The 26,869-nt window shown below is 40.5% G+C and overlaps 1 protein-coding gene and 1 long non-coding RNA gene across 3 annotated transcripts in view; one reads left to right on the top strand and one right to left on the bottom strand.

The window, feature by feature from the left end:
- The window catches only part of Tmem185a (transmembrane protein 185A), a 29,146-nt gene extending 26,601 nt beyond the window's left edge, over positions 1–2,545 (bottom strand). Inside the window, exon 1 of one of the 2 annotated variants that reach the window (XM_076562425.1) lies at positions 2,427–2,545. In XM_076562425.1, coding sequence (XP_076418540.1) covers positions 2,427–2,437 — 11 coding nt within the window. In that variant the 5' untranslated portion in view covers positions 2,438–2,545. Of the gene's footprint in view, positions 1–2,319 lie in introns of both variants that reach the window. The other variant, XM_006998610.4, reaches the window with a different exon arrangement.
- A 16-nt stretch (positions 2,546–2,561) lies between these two features.
- LOC107400456 (uncharacterized) overlaps positions 2,562–26,869 on the top strand; it is a 49,791-nt gene continuing 25,483 nt past the window's right edge. The window contains exons 1-2 of the long non-coding RNA XR_013048156.1: positions 2,562–2,739; positions 5,606–5,733. This is a non-coding gene — a long non-coding RNA (uncharacterized LOC107400456). The remainder of the gene's footprint in view (positions 2,740–5,605; positions 5,734–26,869) is intronic.

Below are 26,869 nucleotides of genomic sequence, written 5' to 3'. Positions count from 1 at the left end.
GGAGTTAATGAAGTCAAGGAGAGAAAGAATCATTCCTATTAAATAAGTAGGTATGATAAAGTCCTAGAGTAAGAGGAACATTCGTGAATTGGTTGAGAATTAGAGACAGAGAACAAGACAGCAGTATAAAGATCTGAGGTTATTAGCACAGGGTGTTTCCCCTCATTTTGCTCCCCATATATCTGAAAGGCTTTTGTCAGCATGGAGCAAGATTAAAACACAATGTTAAAAACTAGATCATCAACAATACACGAAATACCACCAGCTAAGAAAACTCTGACTTGTATCACCTGGTCATTGTATTCTTGAAACATCTTTAAGGTAACACTGTTCCTTCCCACTAATAACACTGAGTCAGGACAATGGTGGGCTACAAGAGACCTTTAAATTTTTTTAGGGAGAGATGCATTTTACTCCACTTAGAATTAAAGCACTAATAAGTGTATTGATGATCAGTATAAATCTCTTCAAAGTATTTCATTATAGTTTTTAAACTTGTATTCAGAGGGGAAAAATGCTAAAGGAAAAACTGGTTAAGGGCATTCATTATAAGTGGACCACTATTTTGCTTTCACAACTCCTAGGTAACTTGGAACATCACCTTGCAGCTTCTGGACTAGCTGATCTGTAATTAAAAAAAAAAAAAAAACTTTCTATTTGTAACACTGCAATCAGCCATTAATTCAGGTTCAATAGCCTTGTGAAAAATTATACTCATACTACAGATGAAACTGACAGATAAGTGAGTTTCCCAAGGACACAAAACAATTCAGCCTTTATTTCTCTTTCTTATCATCCTCTCCAAATAATGAAAATACACAAGATGTGTCCAGCTTCAGTACCATTGTAGTTGTCCTATAGACAAAACCTAACTCATAGGAGCACCAGAGGAAAAACTATAGTATACTTACTCTAAATGAACTTTCCTCTCCGCAGAATATTTTCAAGGCCAACAGTAATGATCATAGATCAAGGGCAGAATATGAACACAAAGACAAATAAGAGCACCCAGCCACTATCAGTGGCTTTATAATTTAAAATGTCACCACCCTCAAGGAGATTGCACTACAAATAATCCCCGCTCCTCCTCTCCAGTTCCTTTCATGTCCAACAAACAGCCAAGAAAGTGATTTCGCTGGGCTGGAAAAGTTCAGGAATGCACAATACAGCAAATCATCTATCTACCTTCCCTTTACTTCCAGGCTGGGACTGACAAGCATCTTAAGTACCTAGCACAGGACCTAGCACACAGAGCAAGACTAGCTTACTTGAGTGCATGTCTTCGAATTACAAATAAATGAACAGATACTCCTTTTACATAGTAATGGACTTAAAGAGATCAGTAAAGTGAACTCATCTCACAGCTTATTAAAGAAGAGCAAAGAATCACTAGTTAACTATGGCCTGGGCTCCAGTCTAGGTCTTGACTCAGTTTACTTTCAAAGGCTTTTTATAAGTGTCTACTATATGACAGATGGGGTGGGTGGGAGGTGCTGTGGAAGGGGACAACCAGGAAGTGGTTTCTGTTTCAGGAGCTCACAGCCCTCAGAGGGAACAGGCTTTTTGTTTGTTTGTTTTTTACAACAGTTTAGCAAATGCAAGGACAGGGATTTATACTTTAGCCAATGTTTTCTTCACACTGCCCATTAGGTATTTCAAGTCTGGGAAATAAGCAGTGCAGTATCTACTTCTTGCGAATAAACTTATAGCAAAGGCTAAGATAATGCGTATGGAAACGATCAAGTTCACCCTCAAGGCATTATGTAAGATTTACCAGACCCTGGCAACGACTCTAAAAATTCAGTATCTCAGATATCAGTTCGTTAAATAAGAAGAGAAACGGCGGATAGGCATAAATTCAAGGAAAACCCCAAGGGCTGGAACTAGAGGAAACATCTGGGAAGGTGGGCGGGGGGGGGGTTTGGGGGGGGAATGTCAGGATCAAGTGAGATGGCCCTGGCAGAGAGAATAGGAACAGGCAGAGGGGTGAGGAAAAAAAAAAAAAAAAAAAGAAATCGAGACAGAGAAGTTGGAATACCAAGAAAAGAAGACGAGTGGAAAGCAATGGGCTTCCCTCCAGGACACAGCTTCAAGCTGGGCAACCTGGGCCACCGCCAGTTGGTTCCAGTTGGTGCGGGAGGAAGAAGCGGATGAACCGACTCTGAGGCCAACACTGCTTTCTGGAGAGCAGCTGGCAGCCATGAGGAGCCTCGGGCCGGTACCTAGGTCCTCAGGCTGCAACACCGCGGCCGCCTTTCCTCTCCCAGCCGCTGCCTGAACCCAAGCCCCCGTCTGGCACCGCCAACGTAACCGCCTCACCTCGGGTTGAAGTCCTGAAAGAGGCCCCTCAGGTTCATGGCGGAAAACTTCACCGAGGCGTCCTCCTCTTCCCCCCCGCCCCCCGCGCCGCGAAGCCTACGCCTTACAGCGGGTTCATGCTGCCAAAGCCAGCCGCGTCGCCAACGCCGCCACCAGCAGAAACCCAAGCAACCAACCGCCTCTGACACTCCTTCCGGCTTCCGTAGCTAGGATGCGCATGCGCTCTAAGCCTCGTCCCGGAGCTCGCCAGACCTGGAGGTTACAGGCTGGCTGGCTGTGATTATATTTGCAACCCAATCTTGGCCTGCCAGGCAGAGCGACTACAAAAAGAGGAGGAAAGGCACAGAGAACCTCAGAGGTGGGGAGCGCTGACTGGATGGAAGCCCTTAAGGAGAGTGAACGCCAAACAGGAGTCCCATGGTGAGATCATCACAGACACCTGTCCCCTTGGCCACCTGTCACCCAGACCCATACTATGGTCTGGAGGTTTCCCCAAAATTGACTGAACCTTGAGCTACATCTGTCTGAGTTGCCAGTAAATCCAGTTTGCATATCAACTTCCTTTCCATGCCCCTAGCGTACCCAGACAATCCTGACTATTCCAAACTCACATTATCCTGCACCAAAGTCATTTACCTTGTCAACCATTTTCCCATCCTGGGTCACCACTGTGATTGGCAGCAGGTCTATTCATCGGGATGCCCAAACTGGAGATGTGCAACTCATCCTTATCCTAATCTAGTTCAGAGTCTCCTTGGCTTCTGTGTGGACTTTGTAGTGGCTTCAAATCTGGCTTTTTCCACTCCCAGCCATACTATTTAGAATGGCCAGGTTCATCTTATTGGGCAAGTTAACATCTTGGGGGCTCAGATTTTGTCTTCTGCAAAATGGAGACCAAAAAAAAAAAAAAAACAACTGCTTTTCCACCTTGGTTAGGAAAGTTCAGAGAGATCATGTACGATGCATAGCCTACCATATGTTAGATGCTCAAAGAATGCTGTTGCTAGCTGTTCTTTTAAGTTAACAACCTTTTTAAAGGATTCTATTTACTTTTCAAATCCAAAAGTAATGAAGCCTCATAACAGAGGACTTAGTCTACCATCTTTACTTGCAACCAATTTAAGAGTTGTTGTTTTCATGAGCACACCAATACCTTAAACATTAATCTGGGATCATTATGGGTAATAATCATACTTTGTTACAATAGCTCAGTTTCATGAATGGCAATTTTATGTTGGTTAGCCCCAGGGGAAGCTTAAGATCACAGTTTGGAGAATCATACTTTGCTGTGATGTATCATCTTTCTTCTGGAAACTTGAAAACATTCCACAAGTGGTAATTATGATCCCTAACACCCACTGAGAAATGGATATTATTATATGAGTGGTTTATGAGTGAGTAACCTGAATAAAGCATCCAGCTGCTGAAGCACTATGACCCTTTCTCAGAAATTTTGATCCACCTTGTTGTGGAATATTCCTTTACACTATGTGAAGATATCTCACTGTGATTGGTTTAATAAAAAGCTGAACAGCCAATAGCTTGGAAAAGTTTCCAGGTACACAGGACACTGGGATGAAGAAGGGCTGAGAAGCCAGCCAGTTGCAGAACAAGTCAGACACACAAAATGGGATAGAGGTAAAAGCCACATGGTAGAACATAGATTAATAAAATTATGGGTTAATTTAAGTTTTAAGAGGTAGTTAGAAACAAGCCTAAGCTATCAGCTGAGCTTTCATAATTAATAAGAAGTATCCACGAGGTTATTTGGGAACTAGCTGGCAGGACAGAAAAAGTCCAACTATATAGCACCTTCCCTGACCATCCTCCAGATGATTCCCAATGTCTAGCCCTGAGGACTCTCCTAGTAAATAGTAAAGTACAGAAAATCTAAAGCATAGAGAAGCTTGCATAATGTAACCTGTACAAAGTAGCTAGTGAAGGTGGAGGAACAAAGATGCAACTTAACATTCCAGCAAACTAGAGGTTACACTACTAAGAAAAGTTACCTGCCAATGTACAGAGTAGCCAGCATCATCTTACTTCCTGAGGGTTTCACCTCAAGCAGACATCAAGAAAACAGCTTGTCAGCTCTAATGCTTGAATAACTTGTATCATGGTTTTCTCAAAAGCTTCACAGAAAGTGGCCAGGCAAATTGCTTGGAGCCCAAATGCTACTTTTGGTGAATTCTTGGGTACTCCTGGAACTGAGACACTTTTCTACAGGCTCATGAATTCAATTTTAGTAATTCTCGCTACAATAGGCCATGGGGACTCCTTATCCTGAATACCATGATAAAAGTATGCCAACTATTGTCATTTTGTTCTTTTACTTTGACAAACCAAGTTGCCGTGAAAAATACTGAAAGAATTGGACTATCACAAAGTTCGGATATTCAGTCTAGAAGATGGGGAGTTACCTTGAGTGCCTCAAATGCACTAGATGCCCAGCCCTATGCTCTACTAGTATTCACACTGGCCTCTGTGACAGACTTCTGAAGATCAGAAACTTAAAGGAGAGAATCATAGTGCATTATGACACTTAAATTAAGAGACCTGGATTAGAGGAAGGAAGATTTTCTTTGTGGTTCAGATATACACACTACCAGTGGTTCTTCCATGGGCTTCATTAGTAAAGTTGAAAGGATATAGATTTAGAAGACTTAGATTAAACACTAGTTTTACCACTAAATTCAGTGGGAGAAGTGACAGCTAGTATCTATTCTTGGACCTATTAAAGATTGTTGATCTATTCTGGAGGATAGATTGACAAATTCTTTAGACAAGAAACAGATACCAGTTCCCAAGACTGACCTAACTTATTTTCCTAAAGTCCCACCAACTAAAAAATTGCTGCAGACCCCAGAATGTTGTCCATTTACAAAAAACATCCTGGGCCAGGTGTAGTGGCACACACCTTTAATAGCACTCAAGAGGCAGAGACAGATGAATTTCTGAGAGTTCAAAGCCAGTCTGGTCTACATATAAAGTTCCAAAATAGCCTGAGATACATAGAGAGACTTTGTTTAAAAAAATGTAACCTGTATTTTCCTAAGAGAACCTATTGTTCCTGAGTTTAGTGTGCTTTTCATAAACCTGTGAATTTTCTTGTCTTGAGATCTTCCTATGAGGTGGTTGTGTCTGAAGTCTGAAAAAGAGTTTGATAGACTACACAGCTCTATTTGGGAACTTGACAATCTGGAGGAGGAGTTGGGAGGCCAGTGGAAGGGATGAAAGTACCTATGGTTCTAATGACATCTACAACTGTTCCTTTGTCTTCTTCCAGAGACTATAAGTAGCAACCAACTTAGGGAAGCTTCTTTTAGGACTTGTGACCAGAAGAGCCTTAGAGAGGACAAGAGAGTTCTAAAGAGCCAGTGGCCATTCTTACATCCAGGACAACACCAAAGGAAGGTAGGCCACCAACCCTCATGGGATTGATGATCATGGGATTGGTGATCACCATCTCTTAGTAGGATTTCCTACCTACTGAAGGATCAGAGGCTGTTTTCTATTGGGAAGCAGAGTGGTAAAACTGTACCTTGACCTTCAGAGCCAACATGGTCTCCTTGTTTCCTCTCTAAACTTTCCTAGCTGCCAAGGGTTTTAGAAATCCTTCTTAAGTAGATGGGGAGGATAGGATTCTGGACTCTATTTCTGTAATGCCAAGGTTAAATGAACATAGCCAAACATAAATGGAAGACTGCTACATCCAGCCCTGCTTAGGTCCTGGAATCTTGACTAGGGCTTGAAACGGAATGATGAAAAAAAAAAAAAAAAAAACAGATGCATGAGTACAGAAAAGCTTGGGTCAAGTGTGGTGTGCACTCTGACAGAGTGACACTACTGCCACCATAGGAGGGAGTCTCAGCATGTTTATTGGGCACAGAAGAGGGGGAGGGGTTAGGTAGTCCCAGTAGGAAGTCTCTATAGGTAAGCAGTCACAGGCTGTAAACAGCCAGAAAGAAGAAGCTGCAGTTGCTAGTTTTTGTACACACTGATCAGTAGTTTTGAAAACCCTCAGGAAAGCGTTACCATACCTCTGAGCCTCACCCAGAAAGGCTTTGCCACTCCCATGAGGCTGAGGCATTGGAGTCATTGGCATGATTGTGCCCATGGCATTTACTCAGTGCTTCCTCTGCTCTCTACAGAAAACAGGATGGATGGGTCTACCAGAGGTCATTGACTAGATTCACACAAAACTTGCATTTGTTTTCATCCCCATCTTGATCTCATTTCTCAGTCTCCCCTTCACTTTTCTTTTTCCCCTTTGTGCTTCTGTCTTGTTCTTCTGGGTCTTCTGCCTAAAATTTAGATAAGTGTCCTCTCCTTCCCTTTATTTTCTCTAAGCATCCTTTAAGCAGAGTTAGCCTATAACCTTTAGACCTCCAGCTTCCTTCATCCAGATTATGGTTTCTAAACCCTCTGCATTGTGCCAGACGCTGTACGAGGCAATGAGAACAAACAGGAGTGAATAATCAAAAACAGCATTGTGACTAAGTTTCCAGAACTTGAGAACTGATTGAATCTGAACTTGAGTTGAATCTGAAAGGACAAATAAGATTTCAGGCTGTGAAAAGTGAAAAGGAAATTACAAGCAGAGAAAACACTTTACAAGTGTCTGTACCTATCCTTGACTTCTCTATGCTTACTAGGTCAGAAAATAATTCTGAGCAGCAATAGCTAAACAGCAGCCACATGGCCAAGGGCACTTGAATGAACAACAATCTCTAGCCACAAGCCTGAACAGTTCCCAAACAACTTGAGGAAATTATCTTGGGGAAGATGCCTGCAACATCCTCTTTTCCAGCAAGCCATCCAGTATGGAATCTGAGCATTTATCACAAAATTGTTTTCCTCTTATAATTAGCCATAATTAAGCTATGCAGAATTCATTGTACAAATGCAAGCATAGAAGAATTTCTAATTCAGGTAAATCATTTAGTTACAGTATCCATTATATCTATACTAGAGTCCTATGATGTCCTAGACTTGATTTCTTTTTTCTGTCACTAGAACAACCAGCTCTGCCTCAAAATAGCCCATATGAAGTCTTGTTTTACTGTTCTAGGTCTTTGTTCCTTGAAGATTCAGATCAGGAAGTCTGATGCCTCCTGCCACCTCCTTGCAGCTCTGAAGCTTTTTTATACAACAGATGCTTAATAATTCTGTGAAATGAATTGAGTATCACACTTCTTCTTTCCTTCCAAAGTTTCTAGAGGCTGTAGACATTACCTCTGAGCACACACCCGTTTTCCTACCAGGTTCTTTCAGGTCATAGACACAAAGAAGCTTTTTGTTCTTATTATTGAATAGCTTACATTTAATGTGTGTCTGTGGTGTATGCATGTGCATATATATGTGTATTTTATATGTACGCATGTGTGTGAGTGTGTATACATGTATGTGGCCATGCATATGAAGGCCAAAGGTCAATATTGGATGTTTTCCTCTATCACCCTCCACTTTATTTATTGATACATGGTGTCTCAATCAACCTGGAACTCACTGAATAGGCATAACTAGCTAGCTGGCCAGCAGATTACAGGGCTCCTCTATTGGTGAAATTATTAAGGCCACTCCACATAGTTAAAAGGAAGATTTATTTAGTGGGTAACTTACAAAAAAGGGATAGGTAGGTTGTGGGGTCTGGGGAAGGTGTATCACAGTCCAGCGGTGTTCTCTGGAGCTCTGCTTGGTCAACCTCCACCGTCAAGGGTCCAGGAACAGAGAGTGCTGCCCATCCAGATCTTGGGTCTCCAGGTGCCTCCCTTGGCCCCGCCTTGTAGGAGTGACAGTTGCTGAAACCTCAATGGGGGTTGGAACTTCCAGATCAAAGCTGGAATGGCTACCCACTACACTCCTCCTGTCTCTGCCTCCCTAAAACTAGCATTATAAGCATGTACCACTATGCCTAGCTTTCTTCTTACATGGACGCAGAGGGTCCAAACTCAGGTCACCATGCTGTGCAGCAAGCATTTTCCAGACAGACCTATCTCCCTAGGCCTAGAACAACTTATAACATGTTGGCAAGATGGAAGATGAGCCATTCATTTAATAACAGATTTTGAAGGGGAAAAAACTGCCTCAATTAATGTACATATGAATTGTATGATACATACTGACTCAGTCTCAATCATATTACAGTCTTAGAGAGAAGGCTTATATTCAGTATTAGTCTCCTACTGTGCGTGAACCTGGATAATATTACAGGTTGAAAATGTACCTTCCAAACAGACTAATTGAAGTCTTAAATACAACTCATAATACTTGTGAAAAGCAACCTTACTTGACAATAGAGACTTTGCAGTTGAGATGAGGTCATTAGAGTGGGTTCTTAATCCAATATGACTATGTTCCTCTGATAAAAGGGAAATATGGACACATACACAAAGGAAAAGCATCTATATGCTTCTTAGATACACATGATTATGGTTTCAAGGCCTCACATAAGCCCCCTGGGGCACCCAGAGGACCTCACCATCTTCCTATGGTCTCCATGAAGGAAGGAGGCTCTTACCTGTTCTGCCCTGCACAGGTCAGTCCCTGGAAATAGGTCCACCCAGGAAACTGATGTGCAGGGCACTAGATGCTTGAAATCCCTCCCCCTCAAGATAGTGGGACATGGTGAGCATTCTGGCTTTGGCATTCCTAGCCTCCTTAATGAGCATTTTCTGTACCTGTTGTCTAAATATCAAGTGGTATATTTATTTCTACCAGTGACCTTTCTTCAATCCTGGAGTCACATAGGGAGCTGCCCTTATTTTTCTATGATCATTTCATTTATCTTCCTCCAGGACTTCAGCTGACTCTGGTCCTCACATCCCTCCCCATGCAAGCCAAGGATAATTGATATGGATCTGGCAAAATTTCCTCCTGACCCATCTCAGGATATCAAAGTCTTTTCCTGTCCAGCTCCTGTCTAATTCCTAAATTGCATCTTTGGGAGTGTTCTACTGACTGAGGGCTAGTGATCACTACTCCATTATTTGCTACAGCCTTTAGTCTACTTGAAGCTTCCATCTGGGAAAGCCATGGTCCCATGGGAACACTATGCATGATCCTAGCAGGCTCTCTGAGTGGTTGATAAAGTATACTCCTATTTTATCTTTCTGATCAACCTCAGAAAGCAAAGTTTCATAGTCACCCAGTAAAGTGATCAATTTTCCATGAATGGTTTAACCCTTAATATCACCACAAAAAGATATTTGCATGTTAACATTAGCAGAAGTCTTAGCTTGGACTTAGTGTGGAGACTGGCTGTGACCACAACAGTGGGGAAGTTCTGATTACAACAGGGATTTGGACTATTTGGGCCATTGCCTTCTCTTGACACCAAGGAGGAAATCATAAATGGTTATGTAGTAGTTGGTCAACAAAAAGCAATTAATATGTTTTTTTATAATAAAATCTGTATTTCTCAGAGGAGTTTCTGAGAAGGTAAAATATGCCTGGAAATTCCTCACGTTCCCAAATGCCTACCTTCTAGATGAAAGATACTTCAAATACAAGATACCTAATTTTCAAATCACTCTAAAACTGAACATAGTAGTGAACATTTATAATCTCAGTACTTGGAGATAGAGGCAGGAGAATCAGGAGTTTAAGGTCATCCTCCACAACACAGACAGTTTGAGGCCAACCTGGGCTACAAGACACCTTGTCTCAAAACAACAAAAACAACTAACAAGAACAATCAAAAACTGAAACCCAAAAAGAAACCCCTCAAATTATTCTAAAAACATCAATAGGAAGGGTTCATTTTCATTCAGTGGCACATTTTTGTAATTTTACAGTAAGCACTCATCTCAGCATACTGTTTTCTCATTGTTTTGATTCATGGTTATGAACTAAAGCTCCCCCATAAAGCCACACCTATGCTAAAGCTTTTAAAAGGCTGATTGATTGATTAGGGTTTATGACTGTAGACATATGGAATGTTGCAGATGCATTACCAAATTACCTTGGGCTATCTTGTGTCCCCTTGGTAGCCATATATTTATACTTTTGTGTCTGACCTACCATATTTTCAAATGTCAGATAAAACACTTATAATGTATTAACAAGTCTCTAGTTTTCATCAACCCCAACAACTAAGAATGTCATCAAATAGTATCTAAAACCAAAGTAGATATTTCTCTGCCTTGTAACCTGCTTACTTAAGAGTACCTAATAGCTGGGTGGTGGTGGTGGTGGTGGTGGTGGTGGTGGTGGTGGTGGTGGTGGTGGTGGTGGTGGTGGTGGTGGCACACACCTTTAATCCCAGCACTTGGGAGGCAGAGCCAGGCAGAACTCTGTGAGTTCAAGGCCGGCCTCGTCTACAGAGCGAGATCCAGGATAGGCACCAAAACCTTGTTTAAAAAAACCTAAATAAATAAATAAATAAATAAATAAATAAATAAATAGTTCCTACCAATGTATTTTTAAAGCACTTTGGTTTATGGCTTACTTTCTTCTGTAATTATAGAGGTTCATGTAACTACTTCCACATTAGAATATTTTACTCAGAGCAACTTAATCCATATTACTGAGTTATGGTCACTCATTTGGCTTAGGATAAATGACCTTTTATTACCTTTAAAATGAGATCTGTGGGGTTATATTTTGTTTGTTTTGGTTTTGTTTTTGTCTGAATGGCCAATAAATGCCTGTGCATCACTTATATGCTGTACTTGACAGGACTTTCATGAACACCTATATCAGTGCCTTTAGGCATATTGCAAATGAGGATATTTCCTGTGAGGAGGTACACCGGAAAATAGCAATAGAAGAATGATTTTTTAAAGCTTCTTTACAAAATCAGAGTTAGCACATCCAATACTGAAGCTTTTTTTTTTTCTTCAAATGTTCAGAGGACATTATCACCACATATCTAAATATGGTATTTCAAAGAGAACTGTATGTCAAAATCCTATTGCTATTAGAAGGGTTCCATGGTGAACAACAAAGACATAGGAATGTCAGGATTCTGGGTGGTTCCATGGGTAGGGTACATTCAGCAGATTCTTTTTACTTTAGGTTGCAATAGTGTAGTAGATTTATAGTGCAATACACTCAGAATGGATCACTCTATTCCCTGAGAGGCATTGTGCAGTACTTGATAGAGAATTGAATTAAGAGACACAGACCTGCCTTGGGAAGAGTGGGAACAGTATAGTGTTTAGATAAATACACACAGGTATCAAGTCCTGGATTTGTTGTTAACTGGATAGGTGAGAAGGCCAGGCAAATATCAGGCTCATAAAGGCTCAGCTGAAAGCTGGGCCTCCCTAGGCCTCCCTAGGCTTCCCTAGGCCTCACTATACCTCACTTTCTGCTTCTCAAAGCTGAGAACAAAGAGCCATTAATCACTGATGTCCCTAACAGCAGGGGCGAGGAAAACTGCATGTACTCTGGCCTGAAATAGTGACCAAATAAGGACAAAGTCTGAGACTTGTCCAGACCTGCCCCAAAATAGAAAAGCTATAGCCTAAACCAGCCCCAAATGAACCCTAGCCAATTGGAATATGCTAATACAATTGCCACTCACATAAGCTAATCAAATCTAAAATGACCTGACTGCTCTAGGAACTCCTCTTAGTTGTGCATAAAAGGAACCTGCAAGCTTTTCTCAGGGTCATTGCCATTTTGCCTTTGTATGGGAGGGTCGGCCTCAGTATACTGGAATCTTTCTCTTGCTGATTGCATATGAGGATGGTGGTCTTTTGTGGGACTCCTCTAAAACCCTAACAGTAAGAATCCTGGGAAATTCCCAAAATCTGTGAGATGCAGTTGATTTTTCATGTGTAAAATGTGTCATATAGGCATTTTTATCTGGATAGGAGACATAATGTACAAATACATTAAAACACCTGACATAGTAACTGGCATATGGGATATTTACTGTCAGGTGTTTTCTAGTAGTTTCTCCTTCTGTGGAAATTTATTTTATGTTTCTCAGGACATCTCAGGTAAGTCTCAGCTCACTGAGGGAACCTAAATAGAGAATTAGAAAAAAATCTGCCTAGTAACAGTTGTCTCCAAATTATTGGAGAGTTTTCTCTTGCTGAGTATAGTGGGTTCATCTGACATGGCCACCCTGACAGGCTCCCTTTACACTAGAATTCATGTTCCCGAAGACCCCAACCTTCCTACCTAATGTAGTTCAAGTAAGTTTGCCATTTAGTTCCCCTGAGGGCTGGTCCCAGGCACAGACAGACAGCACAGTCCCTTATTCCTGAGCTGTAGACACATGCAGTCATCATGAGAGGTCCATGTCTGGGATCTGGCTCCTTCTGGGACTCTTCCCTTTGCTCACCCTTTAAAGACGGTAACTAGGGTTGTCACATCCCTGAGTATTGAAGACCAGGGAAGGCCAGCTCTATTGGTTTTTAGAGGTACTCTTACCCTGCAAAGAAAAGTCACAAAACATGACAGAATCCACTAACAAGAGTTTTATTAAGATGAGGAGAAAAGGATAGATGTGATCAGGCCTGCTGAAAGGACACATGTGTAAAGGGTGCAGGGGAACATGGGGGCTGGCTTTTAAAGGCCAAGCCGCACCTGCGTATACAGGCCCACGTGGCTATATCACACATGTGCATAGATCACAAGCACACAACCATGAGGTTATGGGTCATGCAGAACATATGACCTGGAAATGACTAAGTGTCCCACCAGGCATGCAAGACCATGGGGGCATGGTGGGAATTCCTATCATCCCAGATTCTTTGTTTTTATAAAAGATGGTGGATGAGTGGGTATGGGGCATCATTTCTCTCAAAAACTGTTTCCAGTTGACTTGGTGGACATTATTTGGCTCTTGGGGGAATAGGGAGGGGAACTTCTGAAGTCCTGGGATGATAGGCTGTCTGTCATCCCTTGCTCTGGAGTTGGTGATACCTCATTCCTCTGGAATTGGTGACAAGGCAGTGGATCCTGATGTCCTCTGGAACTTTGAGAGAGCAGGGCCCTGACTGTATCACTGTGTATGAAGAGAGATTTTTCTGGGATAGAGGTGAGATAAAAGGTTTTAGATGATACAGGTGGACCCAGTGAGGAAATCCCTAGAGTTTAGCAGCTGTAGGAGTCATAAGAATTACCTTGAAGGTTCCCTGCCACTTAGGGGAAAGGGGTGAAGGGTGCTGGCCTGGGGGGAAAGAAGAATCTGATACCAAATGTGGATTGGAGGTGGGCAAGGACTGTCACCTGGCTGAGGTAATGAACAGTCTGTGTAGCTCCATAGGATAGACCTTAGGTGACATAAAAGGGGAGTTAACAGGCTATCTGGAACAGTTGGAGGCTTGGAAAAAAGACCTGGTGTTAGAACTGGCCTTCCATACATTAGTTCAAATGGAGAAATTGAAAGAGGCTTTTTAGGAAGAGCCCTGAGCCTGAGAAGAGCTAGAGGCAATAGTCTTACCCTGTCAAGGTAAAGTTCCTGTAACATCTTAGTAAGAATAGATTTTAAAGACTGGTTAGTATGCTCCACCTTTCCTTTCCTGAGGATTGAGGACAATATGGGATATGAAAATGCCAAGGAATGTTAAAAGCCTTAGCTAGTGTCTGAGAAATCTGGGAGGTGAACTCCAGACCATTGTCAGACTGAAGGGAGGCAGGAATCCCAAACCGAGGAATAATTTCTTGGAGAAGGATGTCTGCAACTATCTGAGCCTGCTTATTAGAAACAGGATATGCCTCCACCCAATTTGAAAATGTGTCCACCATCATGAGGAGATATTTAATTTTTCTGACAGTGGGCATATGGGTAAAATTGAGCTGCCAGTCAGTCCCTGGATGGGACCCTCTAGCCTGGAGGGTGGGAAAAGGCTGACATCTGTACTAGCTATTGGGGTCTGTTTTTTGGCAAATTTCACAAAAGGCAGTAATAGTTCTTAAGAACTGTAGGTCCTCGGAGGTGGGCTGCAGGTGGGCTTTTACGAATTGAGACAGAGCAAGACTATTAGGGTGAAAGAGCTGGTGTAGATAGGACAGAATTTGCCTAGTGTCAGGGGTTCCCTGTGGGGGTATGAGCTGCACTGTATGGATTCCCTGTAGTGGGTGGGGTGAAACTTGGCCCCGGAGGGCCGCTGTCCTGGCTGCCTGGTCAGCCCGGTTGTTTCCCCTAGAGATGATGGAGCTCGGTCTGATGAGACTGGCAGTGGATAATTCCTATAGCCTTGGGGAGGTGGGAAGTCTCCAGCATGGCCATTATTTGTCCTGAGTTAGATATAGATCCCCCTTTTGCTGTGAGGAGGCCACGCTGTCTCCATGTAGCAGCATGGGACAGGAGGATATGGAAAGCATATTTGGAGTCTGTGTAAACATTTAGCGATTGCCCCTGTGCCAATTGGAAGGCACGGGTGAGAGCTATCTGCTCAGCCTGTTGGTTAGTGGTATGTGTGGGTAATGCCTGTGCCTCTATCATCTCAGTATCTGACACTGTGTCATGGCCTGCTTTACGGGTCCCCTTCATGTAAAAGGGAGCTGCCATCTGTGTACCAGGTATAAGTGGCCTGAGGCAATGTGCCCTCCTGTATGTGTGAAGGGTGTAGTAACAGTTCCTCCAAGGTTTCAGTGCAGGATTGAGAAGGAGAATAGTTAGCATTAGGTTGAGGGAGGAGGCTTGAAATATTAAGTGGTAGATAGGTCTGAAAAGTAAGTGTGACACCTTCTAGTAATGCCACCTGGAGAGACAGGACCCGGGAGGGAGGCAAAGTTTGTAAGCCTTTATAAGCTAAGAGATGGGACAGGTTATGGTGAGAGAAGACAGTAATAGGTGACCCAAAGCTTAGCTTCTCTGATTTCCGAATAAGGAGCTCAGCAGCTGCTAAAGCACAAATACAGGGTGCCCATCCGTGACTGGTAAGGTCTAGCTTCTTTGACAGATATGCTACAGGTGCAAAGTAGGGTCGCAGCTGATGCCCTAGAGTTCCAAGGGCAAATCCCTCCTTCTCTGGTACATAGAGGGAGAAGAGACGGGTTAGGTCTGGGAGGTGAAGCGCTGCAGCCTGGAGAAGAGCCTGCTGGAGCTTCTGGAAAGGTTTAGTAACAGGGTGAAGGAGGGGCTCGTGTGTGGTGTCCTGAGATGCCTCGTATAAAGGGTGAGCAAGGAGAGAAAAAGATAGAACCCAAGTGTGGGGCATTTACCCACCAACCCCACAGTTCCCCAGAGTTTTCTTGAGTGTGAGCAGCAGGAAATATTAGACAGAAGGATTTATTGTGGAGAATCTTGCGAAGATAAAAACATAGAAAATAAAGGATAGCCTCGACAGGGCCTGGAACCTGTTACAACAGGCCCTGACTGTCTCTGCCTCAGGGTATTTATAGAGACGCCAAGTGGTGGAGCAAAAGACCTCCCTCCAGCACAGCCAAGTGCAGACCGTTCTCAGACACCTGCACTCAGGCCCATGGTCCTAATCATCCTCTATGCGGACATGCTGGGTAAAGCCATGGGGAACCCGAAAACGGGCTCCCACAGGTCCCCCTTTCTTAATATATAAAAAATAACTAATTATTAATGGCTTACAGCAATCTCCATAGCTGTTACACCTCCCAGTATGGGAGTAGAGGATGATATAGATGGCATTTCTCTTTTGAATTAGGTCCAAGGTGACTACAGCAGTCTTATCTGCCTCAAGCCCTTTCTAAACCAAAAACTCTTAAGGCAACTACAAACTTAAAGAATCCCTTAGCTTCATCATTACCATTAACAGGTTAACATAAATATTGCTACACATAGTAGTCACAATTCTCCCAATCTTACAACACAAAACAAAGTCTTAACAGAACCACTTGAATTAGCATATATGGTGCTATATATAGTTAACAATTTTCTCCATCTTACAACTTTAACTCTTAATCATTTGAATTTTCTTGCTAACAGAACATAGGAAAAACTTCGATGTATTCATAGCAAACTTAAATATTTCCTTAACTCCACAAAAGGAGGGTGCATTAATACCAATAGGTTAAACATAATTTCTGTAAACATAATTCAACCTTAGTTCACTCATAACTCCTCCTTTACTTTATAATTTTTTAAACAAAATCTCAAACCTAGTTAGAAAAAAAAACAAACTTATACAATTCCTACAAACCCATATTGAAAAGCAATATTTTCAATCTAACCATTAACACTTTGAAAACTTAGCATAACATCCAAAAGCAGTTTCCTAATAAGACTCTTTACACTTTAAAAGTAGTCTCTTAGTATACCTCATTTGCATTTCTTACTAACAAAACATGACATTAATCCACTCAAAGAAAATAGGTTTTAAGTTAAGTAGAATAAAGAATATTAACTCTCTCTTTTCTTTATAATTTTTTAAGCAAAATCTCAAGCCTGGCTATAAAACCCAAACTTCCCTGTTTAAACAGTTCCATTTGTAGCACAAAACCAGTTCCATAAGTAATTCCATTTTTACATAAACAGTTCCACAAAACAATTGCATTTTTAACAGAACAATTTGTGAATCACCAGCATATATGCATACACAAAACTGCATCTTGAGTCAAGGTAGAAACAATAAATTTCTTCATTTAAACAGTTCCATTTTTAACACAAATAATTCCAGAAAATAGTTCCCAGGTCATTACTATAAGTAAACTCAAAATTGTCCCATTGCAATGAAATCTATTGTTCAGTTCATTAAGTCTCAAAATTCAAATGATAAATTCTGCTACTAGTCTTGTAAATATGAAGAAATCCATAACCAAAATATTTTTATCTCATTGTTTTAAGTTCAAAAAGGTAAATTCTGGTATCAGGCTTTCACTTCCAAATATGAAGAGACGTTTTACAACCAAAACTTTTTGCAGTTAGCAATTTTAGTTAAAACAAGCATCTCTGCAACTTTTATTCTCAAGCCAGAGACCTTTTTAGTTATAGTAATATTTTAAACTGCACCATTTTTGCTGTTAGCTCAGGTTTTTCTGTGTTGCGTTGATTTTCCACAGATCTCAGCTGCGGATGCCTTGTGCTGGTACTGGCGTCCACCATTCTTAGCTTCTTAGCGGCTTCTGGAGCTTTTGAAACCATTCAGACTGCCTGCTTTGCAGTCTGCTAGGACACTACCTTCTGTGTCTCAGTTTTTTTCAACCATATACATTAAGCATAGATTCACACTCAATATTTACACTTTTTCACAAACTCACATAACATGTGCTTAAGCATAAGCTCACACTCAACATTTACACATTTTTACAAACTCACATATAACATATTAACATCTGCTTATTTATACTCTTTAAGAAACTATAGAACTACTTTAGCAAATATATTTCTTATTACTTATATACTTCTTATCTTGTTTCTTATTTAAACTTACATTTACAACGAGCATCTTTACTTCTTACAAGCTTATTACTATATGTCTTAGGACTACCTTAGATGCTTCTTGCAAGCTTATATTCTTAAAGGAACTCTATAGATCTATTTTACAAACTTATATAGGGCTACCATTAGCATATTTTACTTAGCAAACACCTAAAGATTTCTTAACACAGATCTAACAAGACAGAATAATTTCTACAAACTCACATATCGTATTTTCATCTTTTCCTACTTCTTACTCTTAATTATTATCACTATCTCTATTAGAAAGATTCTCTTAACTAGACAGGAAGTATGTACATCATTTCTAAAGTTTAGAGTTTATAGTCAGCTTTGCTATAAAACACTGGGATTTAGTGAGTGTTGTCGTTATAGAGTTGTGATACGCCATTCTGGAACCGGCAGAGATGTACTTTCAGTGGTAAATGGTTTTTAACTAGAGGCTGTCCCTTCACCCAAATTCATAATAGCTCTCCTAAGTGCTTCAATTCAGACAAACGTTTCTATTACAGCGGTACTCTTGGTTTGTTCTACCGAAAAACTTCACTTCATGCTGAGGGTGAAATTGCCGTATTTAGCTGCTGTAAAGCTCTTCGCCAAATACTGCACAGCTATTAGGTGATATAAAGTATTTTTCTTTTTTTTTCTTTTTTTTCTTTTTTTTTTTTTTTTTCCAGACAGGGTTTCTCTGTGTAGCTTTGCGCCTTTTTTGGGACTCACTTGGTAGCCCAGGCTGGCCTTGAACTCACAGAGATCCGCCTGCCTCTGCCTCCCGAGTGCTGGGATTAAAGGCGTGGGCCACCACCACCCGGCGATATAAAGTATTTTTCTAAAGGAGCTAGTAAAGCCAAGAGCAGCACAGCTCTGAACTCTATTTCCTCACTGTTTGCATTAACCGGTGACAAAACCTCAGAAACACTAATTGAGCCACTTTCATCCTGGTTCCTTTATAGGAACGTCATTGGAGCTGACTTTTCTTAGTTCCACACTCCTTACCAGATGCTCCGGTAACCACCAAGCTTCATTCTCCTCTTGTGAAAAAACACACACATGTCCTAGACCCCATATTAAAACAGGATCGGTACCCTTCCATAATCCCAAGCAGGGATCTTTCCGTTTCATTTGAGCAAAAGTCGCTTGCGTGCCACTGTGCCAAAATCTATCTGTGGCAGACTGTTCATCCATATTCAAAAAGTTCAGAACAAAACGCATGATTTAATGCATTATGTGGCGATTGAGGGTAAATTTCTTCCTTTTTTATTTTTATTTTTTGAAGTTGTATTTTAAGACTGCTATGAGCCCTTTCTACAATAACTTGTCCCTGAAGATTATAAGGAACACCTGTTTTATGTACGATTTCCCATTGGGTACAAAATTGTTGAAATGCCTTACTACTATATCCAGAACCATTATCAGTTTTAATAATTTTTGGTATACCATTTATGAAAAGCACTTCAAGCAGAGCATAATTACATGTTTTGTAGCTTCCCCAGGTTGTGCACTAGCCATTAAAAATCCTGAATAAGTGTCAATGGTCACATGTACATATTTTAATTTGCCAAATTCTGCAATATGAGTAACATCCATTTACCATAGATGATTGGGAAGAAGATCTCGAGGGTTTACCCCTAAGTGAGGGACAGGAAAATATTTTGGACATATTCCACATCATTTAACTATTTGACGAGCTGCTTCTTTGGCAAGATTGAATTACTTTCTCTTAAGCTTTTGCTATTTTGATGAAGAACATGTGACTGTTGAGCCATTTACACTTGGGATAATGCTCAGCCATTGCATTACCTTCAGCTAAAGGACCAGGAAGACTGGAGTGAGCTCTAATATGGCCCACAGACATGGCAGCTTTCTTTTGTGAATAGTGTCTTGAATTTGTTGAAACGTTTTGACTTGATTGTTGTTAGTTCCAATATTTTCACCAAAACTATTACTATTCAAAGGAGTCAAGAACATAGATGTTCTTTCATGAAACATATCCTTCATTAGCTTACTTTGAGAGAAAGCATGTTCAGGATTTAGTATTCTTACTTTATTAGCTTTAACTCCTGATATTATTAGCAGCTGTGATATTTAGCATTGGTTTCTTATAAGGAACTTTCGGGTGAAGCAACTCTTTTGTAAGACAGCTAGATTTTCTGAAGTTTGTTTCCCATCTATAAAGCAGTCATTTCTTTTTGAATGCCTGCTTCCTTGTCTCCTTATTAGATTTGCAAAGGAATTACTCATTGCATGCAGTTTGTGAAAAGGTAAAGAACTCTTTTAATTTCAATGTAAGTTTCTTCATATCTAAGACAGCATTCAGTGAATAACCTGCTTTCTCTTGCATTATTAAGGATTTTAATGTAGTGGGTAGCCATTCCAGCTTTGTTCTGGAAGTTCCAACCTCCATTGAGACTCTGGCAACTGTCAAGCCTACGAGGCGGGGCGAGGGGAGGCGCCAGGGGACCCGAGAGCTGGATGGGTCAGCTCTCTCTCTGGGCGCTCTCTCAGTGTTGGGACGCTGACCGGTGCAGATTGACTGTGCAGAGCTCCGGAGAACACCGTTGGACTGCGTTACACCTTCCCCAGACCCTGCGACCTACCCATTACTTAATTTGTGAGTTACGCCATTAAATAAATATCCTTTTAACTACATGGAGTGGCCAAAATAATTTCTCCAATATCTGGCGCTCACGTGGGGCAAACTCCAAAGGCCTGGGCGGCTCCCGCCGTCTCCTCCCTAGCTGGCGGGTACCTAAACCCGCCTGCAAAGTTCCATATAACCAGGGAACACCTACATGGTTCCATTCCCGAAAAAGGGAGCAGCTAGTCCAATCTCAATTCCCTAGCTTAGCCCCAGACCAGCGAAAGAGGCAGGAGAGTGCTAGCTCCGATTTCCGCCATCTCCCTCCGACTCAAGCCAAGATCGTCAGCAGGCCCTGTTTCGGAGCTGTACCAACGCTACCTGCTGGCTGAAAAGTGCTACTACACGAAAGGTAAGCATATTGTTTCAAGTAAAGGTACTTGATAATTTTACACCTTAAAATTGACTAACAAATTTTGAGTAATTCGTGTAATATGGCCGACAGCATTACCTCACAAGAATTTAAAAACCTTTTTGCCTGTATGATGAATGACATCTTCCTGGAAATATACGACATTCCTAAGGCATATCTGGGCTATACCATTTTGGCATTCATCATAATAATTCACACAGTGTTCAAACACTGGTTTAAGAACAAAGATGAGTCATTATTGGGACTGATACAGGCTTTAAAAGATAGCAATGAAGGCTTACAGAAAAAGATTCTCTCTCTGGAATCTGCTTTCAAAGATAGCAATGAAGGCTTAGAGAAAAAGATTCTTTCTCTAGAATCTGCTAATCAGGATTTACAAAACAGGCTTGTACCCAAAATTGATTTTATTGATAATAAATATGAATATTTAATGGATAGAACACTAACTCTCCAGAGTGAAGTTGTGGCTACTCAGACAGTATATAAGGAAGAAAGATTATCGTTAATTGATAGGATAAGGTCCATGGAATCATGTGTTTCTGAGGAACATAAAAACTTCTATGATTCCATGAGAAATATGGAGTCCCTTGCAAGAGAGGAGGTTCACTCCCTAGAACAGACCCTAGGTGCTCGTTTGCAAGCCCTAGAAGAAACTCTCAGTAAACATGACAATGGAACTAATAAGCAGAAGGTCAAGACCATAGAGGTTGTAACATCTCCAAATGGCTCTCATACAATGGCTTATCCTGTTATTGTCCATGAGAAGCCAGCAGATGACACACACCCCGAGCCATATATGACATATACATTACAACCAATTTCAACAAGGGACTTTAAAAATATAAAGGAAGCAGTAGTTACGTATGGGATACAATCCACATATGTAAAACAGATGTTAAATTCATGGTCTACCTCACATAGAATCATTCCAGATGACTGGCATCAGTTAATTTCAGCTGTTCTAGAATATAGTCAGCAGTTACAGTGGAAAAGCTGGTTGAGAGAAGAGGCAAAAAATTTAGAACAACAAGGTAAAATCAGAGGTTTTGTGATCTCCCAAGATCAAATACTTGGTGAGGGATGTTTCGCTGACAGGAATGTACAAGCCACTTATGATGAGCATACAATATCCCTATGCCGTACAGCAGCTCTAAATGCTTGGGAAAAAATTCCAGAACCTGGAAAACCAACTGAGGTATACACAAAGATATTTCAGGGACCGCATGAACCCTTCACTGATTTTTTACAAAGACTGAATAGAGCTATAACAAGAGCTGTGTCAGACAAAGAATTAAGAAAAGTATTAACTGAGTCCTTGGCGTTCGACAATGCTAATGCAGAATGCAGAAGAATACTTACACCATTAAAGATCAGATCAGCTCCTTTGGAAGAATGGATTCAATATACTAATGGTGTTCAGTCTCTTAACTACAGTAATGAGGCTTGGATAGGAGAGACAAATCCCAGAGGTGAAAGAAGGCCCCGTGTTACCAAATGTTTTAAGTGTGGTACACCAGATCATATAAGTAAAAACTGTACATGGGGTACTCCTAGAAGCAATACTCCTTCTAGGAATAGCCTAAACAGGAGACCCCAACCACCTCCTGGATTATGTAGAAGATGTGGCAAAGGCCGACATTGGACCAGTGAGTGCAGATCAAAAATAGATATACAAGGCAACCCTTTACTGGCGGGAAACGCCTCAGGGGGCCTCTTGCAGGCCCCCAAACCAAACGTAGTACGAACATTCCCTGCCACTGTGGAAGAAATTCCTCTCCAGGACAACTGAATAAACCAATGCCTAATGTAAAAACCGATACTGCAATGGATGATAAAACAGCTTTGATAGCTGGATCACAGTTTACAAAGAACACTACAAAACAAATATTTTGGCAGACTTCCATAAATGAACAAAGACCAAAGCTTAGAATTCGAATTAATGGCCTGGTTCTGGAGGGCCTGGTAGACACAGGTGCAGATGTGACTATAATTACACCAAAATCATGGCATCCGAATTGGCCTCTTCAAGAGGTAGATGTCCAACTGTTAGGGATTGGCACCCTATCTCAGATAAAACAGAGTTCGAGATGGGTTGAATGCATAGGGCCAGAAGGACAGAGAGGAAGGATGAAGCCTTATGTAGCAAATGTAGCAGTAAATCTTTGGGGCCGAGATCTGTTACAACAGTGGAATACCCAGATTAAAATTCCTACACTTTCAGAAAAGGAATACAGACCAATGCATGTTTCTAGGAATAATATCATAACATGCTATAAAAATCAGTCACCAACCATTCAGGCTGTTCACAAACAGAGCACGACTGTTGTTGAACTCTCAGAAGTACCAACTGCCTTACCTTTAAAATGGCTAACTAATAAACCTGTCTGGGTTGGACAATGGCCTTTGACAAAAGAGAAGCTACAAGCTTTAGAACAGCTGGTTCAAGAGCAGTTAAATGCTCAACACATTGAAGAATCTACCAGTCCTTGGAATTCTCCTGTATTTGTTATTAAAAAAAATCTGGTAATTGGAGAATGCTGACAGATCTGAGAGCTATTAATAAAGTAATTCAGCCAATGGGCTCCCCACAGACTGGGATGCCCTTGCCCTCTATGCTACCAAAAGAATGGCCTGTAATAGTTATTGACTTAAAAGACTGTTTCTTTACCATACCCTTACAGGAAAATGATAGAGAAAAATTTGCCTTCACAGTACCTAATTATAATAATTCTCAGCCAGTCAAGAGATATCAATGGAAGGTCCTCCCACAGGGAATGTTAAACAGCCCTACTTTGTGTCAATACTTTGTGCAGAAACCATTAGAGATAAGTCGTGTAAAGTTTCCACAATCGATAATTTATCACTATATGGATGATATCCTATTAGCTGATCCAAAGTTAGATACATTAGAAAGCATGTTTGAAGAAGTAAAAAAAGTTTTGCCTCGCTGGGGACTGCAAATTGCTCCTGAAAAAATACAAAGAGGAGATTCTATTAATTACTTAGGATATAAGATAGAGCTACAAAAAATTAGACCCCAAAAGGTACAACTAAGAAGAGATAGATTGAAGACTCTTAATGATTTTCAAAAGATATTAGGAAGCATTTCCAACTTAACGGGTATCATGGGAATACCCAAAGATGGACTACAAAATTTGGCTAATACTTTAGAAGGGGACAAAGAATTAAATAGTCCAAGAGAATTATCAGCCGAAGCTGAGAAGGAATTGGCTCTAGTAGAGAAGACAATTCGAGAAGCACATGTGGATCGTGTGGATCCAGAACTTAAATGCATTCTTGTCATATTCCCCTCCAGACATTCCCCAACAGGTATTTTGATGCAGAGGGAAGATATTATATTGGAATGGATATTCCTACCACGTAAACCAAATAAGAAATTAAAGACTTATATAGAAAAGATCTCTGATTTGATTCAAAAGGGTAAATTGAGACTTCGCCAGTTGACAGGAATGGACCCAGGAGAAATTGTAGTACCATTAACTAATGAGGAAATTTCATCACTATGGAAAGATAATGAATACTGGCAGAGAGCCTGCAGTAACTTTTTGGGAGAGATTAACAACCACTATCCCAAAAGCAAGAGAATAGAATTCATAAAGAAGACTGAATGGGTCCTTCCTCACATTGTACGACAAAAGCCAATTTCTGGAGTCCTCACATTCTATACTGATGCAAATAAATCAGGGAAAGCAGGATATAAATCAGGAGACTTAAGTAAAGTGGTGCAAAGTCCATATAGCTTTGTACAAAAGGCAGAACTGTATGCCATTCTTATGGTACTGATGGACTTCACAGAACCCCTCAATATAGTCACTGACTCTCAATATGCAGAGAGAGTTGTTTTACATATTGAAACTGCTGAATTTATTTCTGATAATACAGAATTAACATCATTATTCATACAATTGCAGGAAATCATCAGAAAAAGGGAACATCCTATATATATAACACATATCAGATCCCATACAGGTCTGCCAGGACCTTTAGCACAAGGTAATGATGAGATTGATCAGTTACTAATAGGTAATGTGCTAGAAGCTTCAGAATATCATAAGAAACACCATATAAATAGCAAAGGTTTGAAGAAGGATTTCTCCATCACTTGGCAACAGGCTAAGGATATTGTGAAAAAATGTCCTACTTGTTCCATCTATAACCAAACTCCATTACCTTCAGGGAGTAATCCAAAAGGTATACAAAGAAATGAAATTTGCAGATGGATGTGTTTCATTTTGCAGAATTTGGAAGATTAAAGTATGTACATCATACCATTGACACCTATTCAGGATTTCAATGGGCAACTCCTATGAGTTCTGAAAAGGCTGATTCTGTGATTACACACCTATTAGAAGTTATGGCCATCATGGGAATACCTGTACAAATTAAGACAGACAATGCCCCAGCATATGTCTCCAATAAAATGAGACAGTTCTTTGCTTATTACAATATAAAGCATGTTACAGGTATTCCACATAATCCCACAGGCCAAGCAGTCATAGAGAGATCCAATCGAACTTTAAAGGATATGCTAAATAAACAGCAACAGGTAACAATGACTCCTAGAAATAGACTGCATAGTGCTTTATTAACCTTGAATTTTCTCAATGCTAATGAGAAAGGAACAACAGCTGCGGAGAGACATTGGACGACAGACAAAACTCCTGAGCTAAACCAACCAGTTTATTTCAAGGATGTGCTGACCTCAGAATGGAAACCTGGATATGTTCTACGTTGGGGAAGGGGTTTTGACTTTGTTTCTGCAGGAGAAGAAAAGCTATGGATACCAACAAAATTAATAAAAATTCGATTCGAACAGGAAAAAACCCCTTGATGAAGAGAAGTAAAAGATCATCCACCAATGTGACATCTCTACAAGTTGTAAGAAAAATTTAACAATCAAAGGGTGGGGTAGGGTTCTGTTTTTTTCTTTCCAGGATAATGGAAATACCCATCTTCCAAAACTCACAAGGCCTTGGATATCTGGATGTTTACAGCAGAAAGGAAGAATCTATTGGTACCAATATACACATGGTAAAATCTCACTGTCTAACATCTTTCTATCAATCTAGAAAAGTTGTGGTTCCAATTCAATTATAGCCAATCTGGCTTTGGAGATGGAATTGGCTCACTCCTTCTCTAAACCCAAGCATATTGCTAAAAGAAAAGTTTAAGAGATTCTTCAGTCCCATATCAGAAGAGCCCTCTGGTGTGAGACAGAAGGAAACCAATAAAAAGGGACCATTGTCTTCTAAATTCTAATTCTCTGCATGCTTACTCTTGATTTCTCAGAATCCTTTCTTACATGCTATGTCCTCTTTAAATCCAAACCTCCCATTTTTGATAACAAATAAGTTTTTCCAATAGCAATCTCAGAAGTCACCAGAAGGAAGATGGGGCCCCAACAACAACAACTCTACCCAATCCAGAATGATGCCATGGTAATCATCATCATACTACACTTCTTGCCAGAATTTCAGACAATCTTACCTATTACTCTAAAACTTGCTGCAGAACCTACAGTTAGTCAAACTGAGATTTAACTATCTGAGCTTTCTCACAGTACTCAACAGATAACATCACCCCCTAAACGACAGGAAGCAATTCTAAGAAAACGACGCCCCTTCTCCCTTAGGTTTCATAATTCTCAGGGTTATGGATGACGGTTATAGGGTTGGGGGTGGAAGAAAATATTAACTCAGTATTGTAAAAAAAAAAAAAAGGGTGGGGGAGAAGAAATGGAACAGATGGGTATAAGATATGATGGTAAATCATTGTATATACTAGTAAACAAACTTAGTAAATTAGCAACCTTAGATAATTTGCACTGTAATTTGTACTGTTATAGATTCTTATATGTTGATACAAATGTAAACTATTTTTATACTCCTGTTTAAGATAATTTGTATATTGATACAAATACAGAACTATATTTGTTATAATGTACATATATTTCTACTCTCATTTGAAACATATTTATATTGATACAAATGTAAATTTATATCTGTCATACTTTATATATGTTCTACTTCTGTTTAGGATATTCGGTATATTGATATATATTTAAGGTTATTGTCATATTGCATATCGCACTATATATTCCTACCTCTGTTATAAATATCTTGTGTATTGTCACAAATTTGAAGTCATCATTCTTCACCATACATTTGCTTATAGTTGCCTATGCCTGTCATCTCTATAGTTACGT

This window comes from Peromyscus maniculatus, chromosome X (assembly GCF_049852395.1).
Source record: "Peromyscus maniculatus bairdii isolate BWxNUB_F1_BW_parent chromosome X, HU_Pman_BW_mat_3.1, whole genome shotgun sequence".
NCBI classification, from domain to species: domain Eukaryota; kingdom Metazoa; phylum Chordata; class Mammalia; order Rodentia; family Cricetidae; genus Peromyscus; species Peromyscus maniculatus.
This window is presented reverse-complemented; position numbering and strand designations above follow the sequence as displayed.